The sequence below is a fragment of the Dermacentor albipictus genome, chromosome 3, assembly GCF_038994185.2.
Source record: "Dermacentor albipictus isolate Rhodes 1998 colony chromosome 3, USDA_Dalb.pri_finalv2, whole genome shotgun sequence".
Classification (NCBI taxonomy): domain Eukaryota; kingdom Metazoa; phylum Arthropoda; class Arachnida; order Ixodida; family Ixodidae; genus Dermacentor; species Dermacentor albipictus.
The window spans coordinates 42,133,876-42,151,194 of NC_091823.1; the positions used below are offsets into that span (position 1 = coordinate 42,133,876).

Below are 17,319 nucleotides of genomic sequence, written 5' to 3' on the forward strand. Positions count from 1 at the left end.
GAGACCCATCTCACTCTATAGTATGCCTCACCGACATTTCATTATCCAAGGACACGACAGATAAAAAAGAACAAAGAAATCAAATCGCTGTCCGCAGTGCTTTCAAATCGATCGCCGGCTGGTCCTCAAATGACGATTGATGATCGCTACAAAAAAGAAAAAGAAAAGGCGGGAGGGGGGAAGGGGGGGGGGGGTAAGCGGAGCCCAGATTTGTTCGACCTTACATAATCACACTCCGATTTCAAGTGAAGATTGGTGCATGCGCATTGAACGGGGAAGAGCCGATGAAGGCGAACGGCGAGGAGGTAAAAACGAAAAGAAAATATGCCGGCTCGCAAGGCTACGCCATTAACGCCAGCACATGCGTCATGTTGACAGTAATGGCATCAGATTACCCTACAAGAACTAACGCAATGCTACAGGCTGAATAATAGCTTGTTTGAAAAGTCAAGAACATGTAAATGTCGGTAGCTTTTCACTGGCGGTAAAACGTTGCTTTTTACGATGCATTTGTCTTTTCCTTTTTTTTTCTTTTCTATATCCAATCCCGCATATTTGACCATCAGTCTAACCCTAGGAGCATATATGTCACTGCATACGGATCCCTCCAGATTTGAATTAATTAGCAAACGCGACAATTTTTTTTGCATTGTGCGATAAATGAAAACACAGCCCGGGAACAAAATATTCTTTAGGTAGTCTCGAACAAAATCTGTAGATGTATTAATGAAGTTTACAAAACGTCTACGGAGATATAGTGTAGTTTCTATAACACGACTTTGTCCAAACAACCCGGATTTGTAATATGGTGCGTACTATTGAACCGTTGAATGAAGACAACATTTGCTTTTATATGCAATCTTTGGACACGATATGGTCCATGCGCTTCGTTCGAGCCACGGCCTGTGCTGCCCATTACAATACACTTAGGCGTATTTTTGATTCTCCACCTGTGTTGCTCTCTCTCTAACGGTGTCGTATGCGTATGCTTTCTCCTCCTCATATTTCATTGTCCCTTCTCCCACTCTTCACTATGCCTGCCACTCTAAAACAGTTGCTTTCGTATGGTTAACCTCTCGGCCTTTATTCCTCGCCATCTCCCATATCGTGGGACGCATATATATTTTAAATTATGGGGTTTTACGTGCCAAAACCATTTTCTGATTATGAGGCAGGCCGTAGTGGAGGACTCCGGAAATTGCGACCACCTGGGCATCCTTAACGTGCATCTAAATCTAAGTACACAAGTGTTCTCGCATTTCGCCCCCAACGAAGTGCGGCCGCCGTGGAAATATATATATATATATAACATAAGGCCAATAATATATATAAATATATATATATAACAGAAGGCCAATAAGTACACTGCGACTCTATAAAACACGTGCAGACGTTACAAAAGAACTTTTTTAAGGGCGCATCCTTAAGAACACGCACACTGTATAACAGTGAAAAGTAACGGTGACGTTAGATTTCCATGAAAATCAGCACTGGTTCACTCAAGCGTGGTCACGAAAGGTAGTACGCAAAACCGATGACAGCATTTTTATCTATGGTTGAAATAGTGATTCGTTTACGGTGCTGTTGTAAAAAAGAAAAGCGATGTCGTTCTCGAAGTTAAGTGCTGTATTGAAGAAGCAAAAGGATTGGAAGATGGGATATGCCGACGGTGTGACGTATTTCCTCTGTATTTTTTCATCGTTATTCAGAACGTCTTTATTCCATCGTTCGGCACTACAGAGAAGAATGTTTCCGGAGCCCCCGCGCTCCTACATTAACAGCGGACTTACCCGCTCTCCCGAAACAGCAGCAGCAGCAGCCGAGTTTTCCCAGGTAATGTTGTTGCCGTATATGGTTCAACAACATGGAGCGGATGGAGAGCGCTATACACCACGTTAAGGTTCGGACGAGGAAATAAAAAAAAATCCACGAGAGTTCGCTGTGGAGCGACAACAACGGCTTGCACTTAGGCAGGTCTTGCTGTCAGCTTCTTTTTCTCTTCCTTTTTCTTTGTCATAAATACAAAACTTTATTGCAACGGCGCAACATTGTTGTCTCCCAGGGTCGACTATTTTCTCTGCGAGCATTCGTTTCGAACCACTCAGCGGAAAATTTTTGCGCCAAGTTGAAAACATGACAGCAACCCACGCTCCAGGAAGGAAACGTTCTTACACTAAAAGCATTCGTGCCAGCGAATAGCGATGTAGGACATGCTATTAGAGAAGCCGATCAGCCAATGACAAACAGAACTTACGAACGAAGAGCTTTGTGAAGTCAGCCCCAGATTCCTTATCCGACTAGCTCGAAGGAGAAGTCCCGCGTAACTGGGAAAATGAAAATGACAGTACATGTTCCGGTACGTTCACGTTTAAGGCTCCTGGTGCGATTGGTTTGGATGGAAATTTACGTCTCAGGAGGGCAGAGGCTCGAGCAGGTTGGCAATATCTGGCAGAATGAGCGGAGTGCAGGAGGCGTTGGGGCACAAAGGAAAACACACACAGCGCCCATTTCTAGCAGACTTTATAGGCGATGCAATGACTATGTATATGGAGGCGTGCGTAGAAAGAAATGAAAACAAGCGAAGGCGTATTTGTCATTGAGAAGATGAAAATATCCCTCCCATGGGGATGTGTTAACAATTCACAAGGCGCACGGAATACCTTCAGAGCTATTTAAGTATGTAATCTTACTTGGTGCGAGCTGAATAGGAGGGGAACTAAGGCATATGATATCGGGTATCAGGCTTTCTAACGTAGTCCGCGAATATGATTTCGGGAATCCACTGCATGACACACAGCAGAACGTGTGTCCACGTGCTGAATCGTTATTTCAACTGACTCGCCTCGCTTCCGCCTCACTATTGCATTTGCTCATCGTCTGACAGTGTTCGGCGCCGTACGAGGAGCTCGTTTTTCTGTAGAAAACGCTGACGTCTAAGTGCATTGGCATTTAAATGCACTCCCTATGCGCTAACGTGCGCACCTGGGCGCTTATGCCTTTTCTTCTTCTCGCTTTTTTGTGGGATGCTTGGCGTTGCGCCGTGTTCGCCTAATCTCCTCCGAGTCCCCTTCCCTTGCTTCACTAGTGCTTACGTGCGACGATCTGGTGTGCTTTCCGCCCGTGCCAATGAAAAGCGCACACGGTAGGCAGCAACGGTTCAGATATTCTGAGTATAGCTTTGAAGTCGCGTACCTTGCACGTGAACGAAGCTTGGAAACGCTGACTGTGCTCCGATTCCTAAGTGTGGATATTTCCATTCTTTTGTCTACGGCCCCTTAGTGCGGAGAAGCCGCATTTGACATATTCATGGGTCTCAAGCACCACTATATAGTGTAAATCTGAGCGCGCGTTGCCTTAGTAATAAACACATTTTGTGAAGATATATGGGTCAACAGAAAGGGAGAAAAATAGAGGTGACGTGCGGTTGGATACCATAAAGGGGCACGAGAGAGTGCGTCCTGCTACTGATAATAAGAGGAGCTGTGATGGGATGCGCTAAGGGACACCGATTGTGAGAAAAGGACATCACGTCAGACCTTACACACCGTTCATGTATTCTAGCGCGTCGCTGCGCAGTATGGGCTACCAACTCGACCTAGAAACAGAGCTAGTAAGGGGAAGCTTATTTGAGGTTCCTCCCGCGACGCAGCTTAATGTGGATGGGTGCTACGTTTTCTAGTAGGTTTAGAAAAGGTTGCAGAGTAAGAGTTATCTCAGACTCTGATTCTCCACCTAAACCTCCGCGATAAGCGCCATTCAGGATCTCTACTCGCCCCCGTTACAGCACGCTATAAAAAACGAGCCCACAGCGCTTGTCCGAGGAAACAGGGGCTGAATTCACAAAGCTGTCCTTTGGTAAGCAACCTTTCCCGTTGGCCAGCGGCTTTCGCTCATGATACGCCGTGTCAGGATTGGCTAAAATTATTCTTTGCGAGCGACTCTAGCGTTAGAGCTGTTTGTGAATTCGGGCCCAGGTCTATGATGAATGTTGATGATGGCAGCCGAAATTTCGTATCGAACTTTTCCTTGAAGTAGCCATTTGCACTATTTAGTAGGCATTGCAGAACTTTACACCAGCGACCATGCGAGGAACCCTTTTGCGACGACGCTGCAGTAATAAATAAATATCTAAAGAACACAAATATACCGCCGAAGAGCCCGTTTCGCTAGATGCGGGGTTTAGGATGTGCCATCCTGTTTTCTTAACGGATTACGCCTCCTATGTAAGCTCTCGGTCCCGCGTTGCCAATCTGCGCGGTTTGTCCTTGTGCTAAGCACATGTCTTTCCCTCCAGTGAGCTTGGTTCGTGGCGGTTGCACGGCGCGTGGTTTATCAGGGACGCGGCAGGAGAAGGGGGATGGGGGGTGGAGGAGGGGAGGCGATGCACACACGTAGCTGGCGCTGTCACGGGAAAGCCTCCAGATAGAACGCAATTACGCAAAGCAATTTTCCAAGATCCAACGCGACAGAAACCGCGACACTGATCTCTGCTCTGCGTGGTGAACGTAGAGCGCAAGCCGAGAGGCGGCTTATAACGCAGTAATACCGAGCAGCTATAGTGCCGGCACAATGCAAACAGAATTTTGGACGAAGTGATCCTGTTGCTGAGTGTTTGTTCTTCGTCACCAGGATTTTATGGAAATTCTCGCTTTATTTCGGGGAATACCGCTCCCTGCTGGACGGGAATGGAAGTGGAGCCACCCGCACTCCCACCTGATTTAGCCGCGCCCGCGTCGGCAACCTCAAGGTAGCGGAACTGGCTCTCGAGCGACGGTGAGGCTACCCTGATAGCTTCGACCGAGAGCGAGGACAGCTCCGACGACGACTACGTGACTGTGCTGCGTAAGAAAGCTAAGCAGCGGATGCTCAGGGCCTCTGTGGGCACATCTGCTATGAAGACTCCACAGAGTTCGCCGAAGTACACCATCCTTTTCTTACTTGCGCTAGCTTCCAACAACACGAGGCTCCTCAACAAGCAATTTGCATCGGTTCAACTCGCGAGACTGTTGCCAAATGGCATTGAGGACGTCGGAGTCAAGTCTCGGAAGAATGTTGTTGCCGTAGACGTCGCTCAAGCGCCGGCGTTGAACAGGCTGTTGAACATTTCCTTGGTCTTCTCCATATTAACCTACAGCCCCACTCTTACACTTTCTCGGTTAAGGACCTTAATCATTTGTTGTAATTCGCCCCCAGTGTTGCTGAGCAGGACAATGTAATCTGTAAACAGAAGGTTGCTGACATATTCGTCGTTGATCCTCTCTTCTGAGCCTTCCCAGTCTAATAGCTTGAATACTTCTTGTAAGCATGCAGTGAACAGTATTGGGCAGATTGTGTCTCCTTGCCTGACGCCTCTTTGATAGGTAATTTTCTATCCTTCTTGCGGAGAATTGAAGTGGCTGTGGAATCTTTGTATGTATTTCCTAAGATGTTCCCGTATGCCGCCTGTACTCCTTGATTAAGCAATGCCTCCATGATTGCTGGTATCTCTACTGCATCAAATTTATTGCCATAATCTATGAAAGTCATATGGAGAGGTTAACTGTGCTCCGCAGAGAGAGAGAGAGAGAAATTTATTTTCAGAAAGGCACAGAGGTCGGCCTGAGCTATAACTTGATCTGGCCTGCTACTCTGCATTGCAGAAAAGAGACGGGGAAGGAAAGGGCTGATGGATGATGATGATAGTATAAGGAAGACATGCGTATATACAAATTCACAGAGTTGTAGCATCTCTAAAGCCGTGCATCCAGCCCAGTGGCTTCGATAAAAATGATAGCGGCACTTGTTACCAAAGCTGCGCTATTTGCATTAGGCCAAGGACCTAAAGGAAACTCGTCTGATAGCGGTCTCTTATGGATCTTTGGTACTCCGCAGAATTATTGCACTATTACTTACAGAACAGCAATTACAGTCAAAATGCTGCACTAGTTGCAATCAGCGCGCTGAAGCACAACAGGAAGCGAACAGCTCGCTACCGTGAGTTGGTACTGTTAGTTGCGAAAGATTTCGACATCGAGAAACGGAGCCAAACTCCAGATTGATCCAACGTCGAGTTATCGAAGTGGCCGTTTGCGAACCGAGCACTGCCTTCGTCAATCGGCGCGAACAAATACTAAGAAGTGAAAACAATCTTGCGGAAGACGAAGAATCCGCTCCCCCTCTCCTCACACCAATAAGGTTCGCAGCAAGTAATTCCTCCGGGACCAGGCGCAATCCAGCGCGCAAGCGTCGAGCGGGACCAGCAGGCGCTGTCTTTACGTGGAGATGCGGAAGCGGTGATTGCTCTAGACGCAGAGCAGCCGTGCTTCGATCGCCGAGAAAGTTAATTTCTCGAGAGCGGAAGGCTGCGAAAACTTGGCGCGAGATGTTCAGAACCATGCATGCGCCGGGTGGCAGACTTCTATTTAGGGCAAACGTTATCGTTGGAAGCCGCGGTCACTTAGCGTTCTCGCTATTTCCCTCAAGGCGCCTGAAGAAAAATAGGTTACAGGAGACGACGGGAATTGATTGTCACGTAGTCGCTCCTAGTTTATTAACGAACGCTAAATTATGAATGGCAGTCACTAATAGGAGCTGTTTTGCTGAATGGTGTACATTCAGAAGTAGCATCTCGCGTAATAAAGAATTTTTTTTTCTCAAAGGCTGGCAGAAGCCCGCCATTTACGACATCCAATAGACGTGGTATGGAAATACCCGCCTGTGCTATGGTCACCAGGTGACGTCACTTACGGCTGAACGACTGATTTTACAAGGCATTTATTTGCAAGCACGGTTTGCTATTAGCTGTCCGCTTTTGCTAACAATTTGCACAAACAGCACGATTTGCAGGCATCCGCTTTTACAATCCCTTCTAACGTAAACACTTTTTGGTGGGTACGAGCCACTAAAAGAGGCCGCCGGTTACGTTGATGTTTTTTAGTACGGTCAACAACGACTAAGACCAACCGAGACTGTTTTTTTTTTCCTTGCAAAAGCGAGTGGTGCGTGCAATCAGAAATCTAGAACTTTCGAAAAACACTGCACTTTTTCTTTTAAATGAAATAAAGTACAGCCTCGTCATAAATTGTATAAATATAAACTGGCCCTAGAAATTTTGCATCAGCACCAAACAATACCTTTCCAAATCAAATATCGAGCGAAACCTGGTTCGTACTGCCTACGAAAGAATTTAATACACAGGTCACGTTCCTGTACAAAATATGGTGATCAATAACTAAGTTTTATGATACCAGACCTACTAAATGAATATCCGGAAACAGCTGAAGCACTCGTTACAGCTATCTCCGTGCAGAGTTTCAGAAAAGCGCTCAGAAATGTTTTTCCTAATACAGGCTAGTTGGTTTCCATTTACTCTGTGAGTCTTTGCTTTTCATTGCGAAAGTCCGACATATTTTCTGCACCCGGACGACTGCTGCTTCGTCATACCTGTATCATGCATTTGATCGTATCTCTATTTATGTTACTGATGTAAAAAAAAGAAAGAAATAACAGTTATTGATGTCTAAGTTTTACCGTGTCTCAAATTGCCGCTTTTCTATTCTATACTTTTTGTTATTAATCAATGTGCTTGTGTGACCGCAGCTGCCAAAGGTGGCAAGGCTCAGTCAAGCACGTTCATTGCCTTTTGTCGCGTCCCCCAAAGCATTTCTGTAAGGAATGTTTTGAATAAAGAAAGAAAGAAAGAAAGAAAGAAAGAAAGAAAGAAAGAAAGAAAGAAAGAAAGAAAGAAAGAAAGAAAGAAAGAAAGAAAGAAAGAAAGAAAGAAAGAAAGAAAGAAAAATTTCTCGACTGTAGGCTTTGGTGGAGTAAATGTTAGCTGCTTTGCCACAGAGGATGCGTTGGCCAGGCGAAAAATATTGCCGGCACACCAGCAAACCAAGCATTGTCAGTCGTACGACCTGATCTTGCTTGTGCATCATTATGCACATTGTTTTTAAACTAAAGCATTATTTCCATCATTCCAAACACTTCGCAATTGACAGGTTCATGTCTCGCCTCGTTTAGCGCCTCTTTAATGAACAAACGAACGAACAAACAAACATAAATAAATAAATAAATAAATAAATAAATAAATAAATAAATAAACTCGCAACAACCCGATGCTCTAACCACGTCGTCAGCATCGTTGCCTTCTTGCTGCTGTCGTCACACCCCCACCGGCGTCAGATGCACAGTTGCTCCCCTTATACATACATGTTAATAAGTTTGGTATCGCTTTACAGAGCCGCAAACGATACTGGATAGGAAACTATCTTTAACATGAACATGGACATGAATATGAACGGAACGTTTATCTTGTGCTTGACAAAAGTACTTGACATAAAGACAAATGAATATCTCACATTTCTTGATGGAAAATAGTAAAGCAATCACAGGGTTGCAAGGAAAAAGGAGGCAAATCATATAGAGTGCATCAGTGGGCGCTAGAGTATACTGGAATTAAAAAGAATGTTTTTCTTTAGTTACCTTACAGCTTAATATCAATATCTTAAACATGTGTGCACTTAGTATAAACACCAAAAAATTGACTCATACGAATTATTAAAGTAAATGTGCTTCTCAGGAAGGCAAATTTTGAAGCCTTGGCCGTGATGGTATTGACATATTAAGCTGTGTGGTGAGCTAAGGACAGCAAATATGTTGAAAAAGGTAACTTATGTGCTCCTTTGAATCGGGAACATATTTATAGAGTGGTTATTTGCGGGAAAATGAATTTGTTGTTTTATTTGATCAGCGCTATGATTTCTTTCTGTTTTCTCCGTAAGGTACTTGGCGTGTATAAAATCGGAGCTGTGCTCTCTTCAAAGACAACTAACGAAGAATGCGACTGCTTCAGTTCGCTTTTGATTCGCATAACATCTATTACCGCAGCATTTGGGATTTATATTCCTTCTTCTTTTTTTGCCATTTTTATTGCCTTGTTTCCACGTTCCGCCATAAAAACCGCGCGACCGCACACGTATTCAAAGTCGTATACAGTTGGTTGCAGAGTGGTTCTCACCAGAAGTAGTATTGCAGCACTATTTTCTCGCGTCTTTTTGTAGTTTGCAGCAACGATTTCTAGTGCGAGTGCTGCTAGGAAGAAATCGGCGAAGAGAAACATAGTTTCATGCTGTGACGTCGCGTGTAAGTTTACCTTGTGCGTGCGTGCAAATGCAATGCGCAAAGCGCACGCTGTTTGGCGCATACCGAATCTCTTATACTATCGTGCCTACCGACCGACCAGCCGACCAACTCATTAGAAATGTTGGCAGATTTTGTCGCTGGCTTTTGGATGTTTGCTTTACACTATAGGTTGTATTACTCTCACCAAGCTACTCGTCGATTACTAAGTCCAGGCAAAAAAAAGAAAACACGGACGAATGCATCTACCGCTTCGAACAACCTTCGGCAGATAATATACAGAAGCTTGCTTTTTTCTCCTTCCTATGAAGTCTGCTTGTCGACGTTATTTACGCTGCCGTGGAGAGTGCCTGAAATTGCTTTTGAAACAATGAAACCAACGTAAGTTTTGCCTCAAGCTCCAGACGTACCGTTCGGTTGCTTGTCAATACAATGTTAGGTATTGGAACCTCCTAACAATGCATCTCGGTGTGTATCAGCTGTTCTCGGTTTCGCAAATGCCATATATTATGCACTATCAACAACCAGCTTTACTCGAATAGGGGCGGTTGATTGATTGATTGATTGATTGATTGATTGATTGATTGATTGATTGATTGATTGATTGATTGATTGATTGATTGATTGATTGATTGATTGATTGATTGATTGATTGATCACTCTTTGTTCTTGTCTTTTCTCCCTTTTGATCGCATGTCTCCGGCCTTGCCACGGCAGCGGTGTCTGTCTCGGTGTCGGTGTGGACGCTGGTGTCGATCTCGCTGGAGCGCTTCTTCGCCATCGTGCGGCCTCTGCAGTCCCGGCGCTGGCAGACCGTGTCGCACGCGTACCGCGTCATCGCCGTAGTCTGGGCGCTCTCGCTCGTCCACGTGGCTCCCATCGCCGTCCTGAGCCAGCTCATACCCACGAGGACAGCAGGTACGTCTCGTCGCTCGCCGCTTCCGCTAACGCTCTTTTCGTTCGGTGACTATCCATGAGAGTTTAGCAGTTGGCGATTCAACTCAGAAAGCTTTCCATTCGCGCGACGTCTGTGTCATCGGCCAGCCGCCTTCACTAATACGTTTGTCACGCGATGCACTTTCGATCGCTGTGGAGCCCAATCGGGATCACATTGTTGGTCGCGGTTTCCTCTTTTGCGCAAGCTGCGGGAGGTATCAATCCACAGTCGGGAAATTCAGTCTGAATCTGGCTCGATCACGATGGAAAGCAGCTATGTGAAGCCGATTTAAGATATATACTTTTACAGGGTTGAATATTCAAAACAGCGTATTTACCAAAAGAGTGCGTAGCGCTATAATATAGCAGCCAGGGCTAATGATAGCAGGCTTGTCAGCTTTCCCCCAGTGTAATGATGTAACCTGTTTTCGTTGATGGGCCAGTAATCGTGTGGTAAAAGGGTAAAAATATTTTTTTAATGAATATTAGGTTAAACGACATAACCTGGAGTCTTGAAATGAAAGTACGATAGAGACATGCGTTGAATAATAATAACTAAATGCACACTACTGTATAAAATTAGAATGGGAGAAAGAAGAAACTTAGCCTCCAAGTGTTTTTATTTGGATAGTAATGTCGGTAAATTGTATTAGAAACGTTCATGCACCTAAAACCAAAACGGTAGCACCAAGCTAAACGGCTACAAGAACAGTGACAAGTTCAATCCAAGATATTGAAAGCAATCTTATAAAAGTGTTCCTTTTAACTAAGAAACGACTAAATGTTAAAAAGAAGGGTAGACATTGTCTTTCATTAAATAAATATCACAAAGGAGACGGAGCCAGAACGGAACTATGTAGGTAAATGTTAAGTTTGAGACTCGACAGCAAAGTCTCATAAGCAAGCCTTTAAGCTTTTCATTGCGGCATCACTACTATTCCAAAGAAAATTGGGATGCAGAAAGCCAGAATACAGCAATGATAATTTCTCAGTGTTATTGATAGCGTCAAATTTTCTCTTGACTGTGTCATGATGACACATTTTGACGTTGATATTACACAGTGATCACATAGCCATTGCGGGCTGCCCCCACGACAAAGTCAGCCGATTCATTTAGGGCGAAACTATTGCGGCCTGACACCTACGCCGAACGAACGAAGGGTACATATCCGGGGATAAAAATAAAGAACAGCAACTACGGCTTTCGGTAAACTTGACGTGATTAATGATTGTAGATAAGTACTGCCCAATCTGAACCGATTTTTCCGTCTAGCCAAGTCTTCACATTTTGCACAAACTTCTGCTTGAAAAAGTTGTTACCGTGAGCGGTCGCCCATCTTAGAGGCGGTATTCCATGTGAATGCGGCCTTAGGGCAGACGCATCATCAGCAATGTTAGCCCACGCCGATGAGAAACAGTTCTCACAAACGGACAACTTTGTGAGTTTCGCCTTTCTTTTGGAATAATTTTTTTACAGTACTGGGAGCTGCCCAGCACGCTTCGGTGCTTGAGACAGTGCTCACGCTGTGCTTGAGATTATGTACGTGACTATGTTAGAGCGAGTGACACTTTGGTTGAAAGCAGCCTGTAACCCAAGGACACGTGCGTTTGCACAATCGCGCTCCTGAGTGGTTGACGTAGCCTCTACAGCAATGCAACATTCTATATGAAGAAAATGTTGAGGGAAATGAGTGCTTGGAGTTATAATATCTGTTAGTTTGAGTTCACGACAAAACTTAGTGACAAAATGCGAACCTGTTAGCCTTCAGTTGGTCGGGATTTTTCGCCTCCGCGTGTAAGTTTTTGCTCACACAAGAAGAAACGGCAACTGGAAGGCTTTGTGTTTGGGTTATAGCGTAAGAGAATTATTGTTTTCTCATATGTATTCGAGTTACAATCCAATGGAATCGTGTGTGCAGGTGGCGGCGCAAGTCGTACTCTACACACGTTGTGGCGCATTTTACTTTGATAAAATCAATTAGTTCAATAACGCACTTGCGCCAGGCGGAGGGCCCGCTAGAATGACCATGTATGCTGCAGTTCCGCACGGCTGTGTGAACGCGTGGCGAACGTGACCGTACGACGCATCTGTCCTTGATGCGTGGGAGCTCTGCCCGTCGCATCTGTTGCACAGCGTGTGCTCGGGCCTTAATCGACATAACGGCAAACACTGTTCAAAATGTTGCAGTGACGATTCACTTCGCGAACGCGAGTTACGCGCAAGCGTATGGACGCCGCGAAAATGCACTGCAGCGTGGAGGTACAAACCGAAAGGGCGCGAACGTATTCATTACATTTCGCCTAAAGCTTCGCTTCATGTCCACTTTCACAGGGTGCAATGGAGGCGGATTTCTTGTGTCAGCAAAACTTCGCACTCGGACACGAGAAATCCCGATCGAATAGACGTAAACTGCTTCGCTGTAATATATAGCGAAGCTGTATTTACATCTCCGAGCGAAAGAGTTCAGGCAGCTGCGCATCCGACCACCACGGAGCCACCGCCATAAGCGTGCCCATGCGTCCTAGACCACTTTCACAAGTATTCACTAGCCTGCCACACCCTCAGGGTGGTGCCTCCACGTCATCGCGTGCCCAGCAACCCACGCCCCTCGGCGAAACATATCGCTTCTAGAAAATATAGGTTAACCCGTAAGAATAAAGAAAGTGCACATGTTGTAACTCGTCTCCTGTGTTACAGAAGAGGACAATGTCATCTGCAAATTGAAGGTTGCTGAGATATACGCCGTTCATCCTCACTCCTGAGCTTTCCCAGTTCAGTACCTTGAATACTACTTCCAAGCATGCAGTAAATACCATTGGCGAGATTGTGTCTCTTTGTTGGGCCCCTTTTTTTATGGGTATCTTCCTACTTTTCTTATGGAGAATTAAGGTAGCTGTGAAATTTCTGTAGATATTTTCCAAGATATGTACGTAAGCATCCTGTACTCCTTGATTATGTAAGGAGTACGCTAATGGGCCTCTAATTTTTCGATTCTTTAATGTCTCTTTTTTGTGGATTATAATACTGTTGGCATTCTTCCAGCTCTCTGGAACACTTGAAGTAGTGAGATATTGCATATAATGGGCCGCAAGTTTTTCAAGCATGATATCTCCTCCATATTTGAATGAGCAACTGTTATTCCATCTTCTCCTGCCGCTTTTCCTCAGGTCATGTCTTGCAAGGCCCTTTTAGCTTTATAATTAGTTATAGAAGGAGCCTCTGTATCCTGTTCCTCACTACTTCCAATAAAGGTAGCGTGGCTGTTCTGGGTACTCTACAGGTTAGTATAGAATTCTTCCGCTGCTTTTACTATACCTTCGAGATTTCTGATGACTTTACCCTGGTTACCTTTCAGTGCATACATCTTAGCATGTCCTGTGCCAAGTTTTCTTCTCACTGATTTTATGTTGCGTCCACTCTTCACTGTTTCCTCAGTCTTTCTCACATTATAATTTCGAATATCCCTAATTTTCGCCTTGTTAATCAGTTTTGTCAGTTCCGCGAATTGTATCTGATCTCTTGAGTTGGAGGCTTTCATTCTTGGTCGTTTCTTTATTAGGTCCTTTGTTACTTGACAGAGCTTACCTACTGGTTTCCTTGGCGGCTTACCTCCCACTTCAATTGCTGCTTCTGAAGCCAGCTTAGTGACGGTTTCATTCATCTTCATCTCTTTGTTCTAAGACGGCATATTTGTTGGCAAGCAGCAGCCTGAACTTGTCTGCTTTTACCCTTACTTCTTCTAGGTTGTCCTGTTTCTTCTTGACCAATTTTACGCTTTCTCTCTTTAAATAGAGGTGAATCCTACACCTCACTAAACTATGCTCACTGTACTTTGCCCTTCGTAACACTTCTACATCCGGCACTACGCTGGGATCGGCAGAAGTATGAAGTCTATTTCATTTCTTGTTTCACCATTAGGGCTTTTCCAGGTCCACTTTCTGTTGCTACGCTTCCTGAAGAGGGTGTTCATTATTCGAAGCTTACTTATTTCCTCGAATTAGGCCAGCATCTCTCCTCTAGGGTTCCTAGAATCGACGCCGTATTTGCCAATTGCTTGTTCACCAGCCTGCTTTTTCCCAACTTTCGCCACTTTTTCCTCACTGGTGAGCAGATGTACATGCTAACCGGCCTGACTGAGCAAAAGCTGGGCGCATGATGATGTGATTAGCCACAATTAGTGCTCAAAGCTAACCTCAAGAGGAGTGAATATGAATCCTTCGCCACGTCCATTTGGTGAAGTCGTTCTGACAGCGAATGCAAGAGGTCCGTGACTGCCGCTAGCTCCTGATGTGTGCGGGCCAGGCGTTTCATCGGTGATGGGACGCGTGCACGCCATACCCATCATTCACTGCGCGCACTGTTCCCATTGCGACCGTTGTGAGAACGCATTTCTGAAACCGTGGCCAATTTGCCATCCTGACAACCCTTTTCTCAGCAAGCGTTTACTCGACATGTATACGCAGGCGCAAAGTACCGCAATGACAACTTTCGTTGACGTATGGCTCACAGAGGGTGTACGCAGCTACGAGCGGGAAAAGGGGCGACACTGCATAGGTGAACCACCTTCCTGCTTTAATTAGTGGATTCTGCCTGTTTATCCGTATGTTATTGCACCCATTGTGACTCTGTTGCATTGCGCGGGATAGGATCGCTGGGAGTTTTAAACCTTCTCTTTTTTTTATGTTATTCTTTAGGGAGAGGAGCAAACACCTTAAACTGAGGTAAACGAAAGGGGGCGTAAACGAGGCCCAATGCTCGAATAGCCGGCCGACCACTCACACGACAATCCTCGCACATTTTTGGAGGTACGTGTGCCGGCAGACCGTACTAAAAGCCACTCGGTGACGATTGAGCTGTGAATGTTTGGCGTGGGGCACTCACTGATAAAAAACGTGGGCACGTTGCCCCGACTAAGCATTCTGGATTCAATTTTAAGTGCTACACACCATAGGCTCTGCCGATATAGGGTCGCCCTGTTTGTTACAGTTCCACCTTGCACCTATATGTGTAAATTATTGTAAAAAGTTGTAAATGCAAAGTACCTTCAAGCTTCATGTGTCTACTTCCATCGATCCGAAGCCTCCAGAGAATCTATCACCGCTACGGTGGGTCTGGCTCCGACGCCCAAGGGGAGAAGTAACACCCGTACCCTCAAACGGGAGGAAGGAGAACCTACAATCCTTATGTGGTTCATATAATCGTTTTGCATTAAACAATTTAAAGGACGCTTAAGTTTCACTTTAAAGAGTGGAACGCGATAGCATTCAAAGATCCCTGACTGCTCGTCACGCTTCCCGGCAACCGCAGCTTTCTTGCGCATGCGCAGAGGCAAGTGCCACGTGGATGGTGTTGTTGCAAGGAACCGAGCGTGCCGCGCCGCTCTATGAATCGTAGAAACGCTGAAAAAGGGATTTGTGTTTGAGTCTCCGCGTAACATAATTATGTTTTCCGGTATATTCAAATTACAATCGGAAGCTATCATGACTATATGTTGTGTTTAGGTCGCACTTTGCAATTTTTCTGACGCATTTTACTTTGAGGAATTCATTTCGTTCAGCAACGCCTCTGCGTCTCGCGGAGGGTATGCGTGGTTGTAGTTCGGAATGGTTTTTCGTGAAACATCGTCCGACGCAGCACAGGGCACTTAACGCTTTCAATATAAACTGGTTCCAAAGGCAGTGAAGTCTAACACAGCGCCTGAAAGCGCTAGCTGTCACGAAGTAAGGATGCGAGAAACTGGCACGTGTGGCACGCGCCGACATTTAGGATAGTGAATTTGGCACATTAGAAGCATGCCTGCCATCGTGGCCTAATGTTTAGAGAATTGGGCTTGAAGATTGACGTTCGATCGCACCATTGGTGACGCATTTCCTTATAGCATTATAAGCGGACTTCGCCCGCTTTGGAAGCATCTATACATAAGAGAAAGCACGTGCTTATTTTAGGGTACCTTAGTGGCGTCACAGTGTGCACGTAATCGCAAGACTGGGTGATACGAGTTATAAAAATATAACATTTTGAAATGAGGGTGCGCAAATCCGCCCATGAAGCACGTGCGCGGGAACTGCTGTCGATACGCCAGGATCATGGCGTTCACGCATCCTGTCGCATACTCAGAGCGTTTGTGGTGCTGAGAAGCTTTTCTTTTTTAATTTTTTCGCACTAAGAAAATGTAGAAATTTAGCGAGAAGCCCTATATAAGCATTGACAGCGATAGGAAGGTTTGGCGTTGTGCCTGAGCTACTCGCTTGATGTTCTCACTTTACATAAGTGGGACATTTTGGCACGATACAGCATGCAAGGCAACTCCCACTGGGCAGACGTAAGAGTGCCTTGGATGCTACCAGGTGTCTCACAACGCTTACGTGACGAGGAGCGCCCTCAGGCGGCGTTGCAGGAATCGCGCCTCGAAAAGCGCACGAGATGAGACCGATGGGAAACCGTTGGAGTGAATCAGCGGCCGATCAAACATTAGATAACGATCGCTTGACGAGTATTGCCCGTTCCGAGGTGCTACTGTGGACATTGGCGAATCCCGCCATATTGTCCAATTTGCCATCCTGTCAGTTCCTGTTGGTCGAGAAGGCCGCTGCGGCCTCTCCGACGGACTCAAAATGTCGCCATTACAGAATTTGACAACATGGCGGAATTTCACAGTGTCCTAAATAGCTCAGGCCAGTAACGCAGCAGCTCAACAGGAACTCTATGGCGCGCGTACAGTGTGCTTACGCACAACACTCATGACGGCAGTGGAAGGCACATAGAACGTCGCCCGGCCTTCAACCCCGATATGGATGGATGGATGGATGGATGGATGGATGGATGGATGGATGGATGGATGGATGGATGGATGGATGGATGGATGGGTGGACGGACGGACGGACGGACGGACGGACGGACGGACGGACGGACGGACGGACGGACGGACGGACGGACGGACGGACGGACGGACGGACGGACGGACGGATGGATGGATGGATGTTATGAGCGTCCCCTTTGGGCGGTGGTTTTTGCCACCAAGCTCTAGCTATTATATTGCCTAATGTCCTGCCTAGGTTAAAAAGAAATAAAGAAAAAAAAACAATATGAACTCCCACAACCAAATTTTCTGACCACCTATTGCGAACTTTGCGTATGCACGTCTCCGTTTTCTGTCGTTTCGCTACATTTCTTCCACCATCTTCCAATCGCCTCTTACTAATCTCTATTGGAGACATGTTTACTTTTCCCCTGCTCTCGTTCAACCCAAGGGCTTCAAGGAG

General features: G+C 45.7%; 1 protein-coding gene across 1 annotated transcript in view; it reads left to right on the forward strand.

Annotated features, from left to right (window-relative positions):
* LOC135902502 (cholecystokinin receptor type A-like) overlaps positions 1–17,319 on the forward strand; it is a 138,485-nt gene that overhangs the window by 79,070 nt on the left and 42,096 nt on the right. Inside the window, exon 2 of the mRNA XM_065432604.2 lies at positions 9,838–10,038. Coding sequence (XP_065288676.1) covers positions 9,838–10,038 — 201 coding nt within the window. The remainder of the gene's footprint in view (positions 1–9,837; positions 10,039–17,319) is intronic.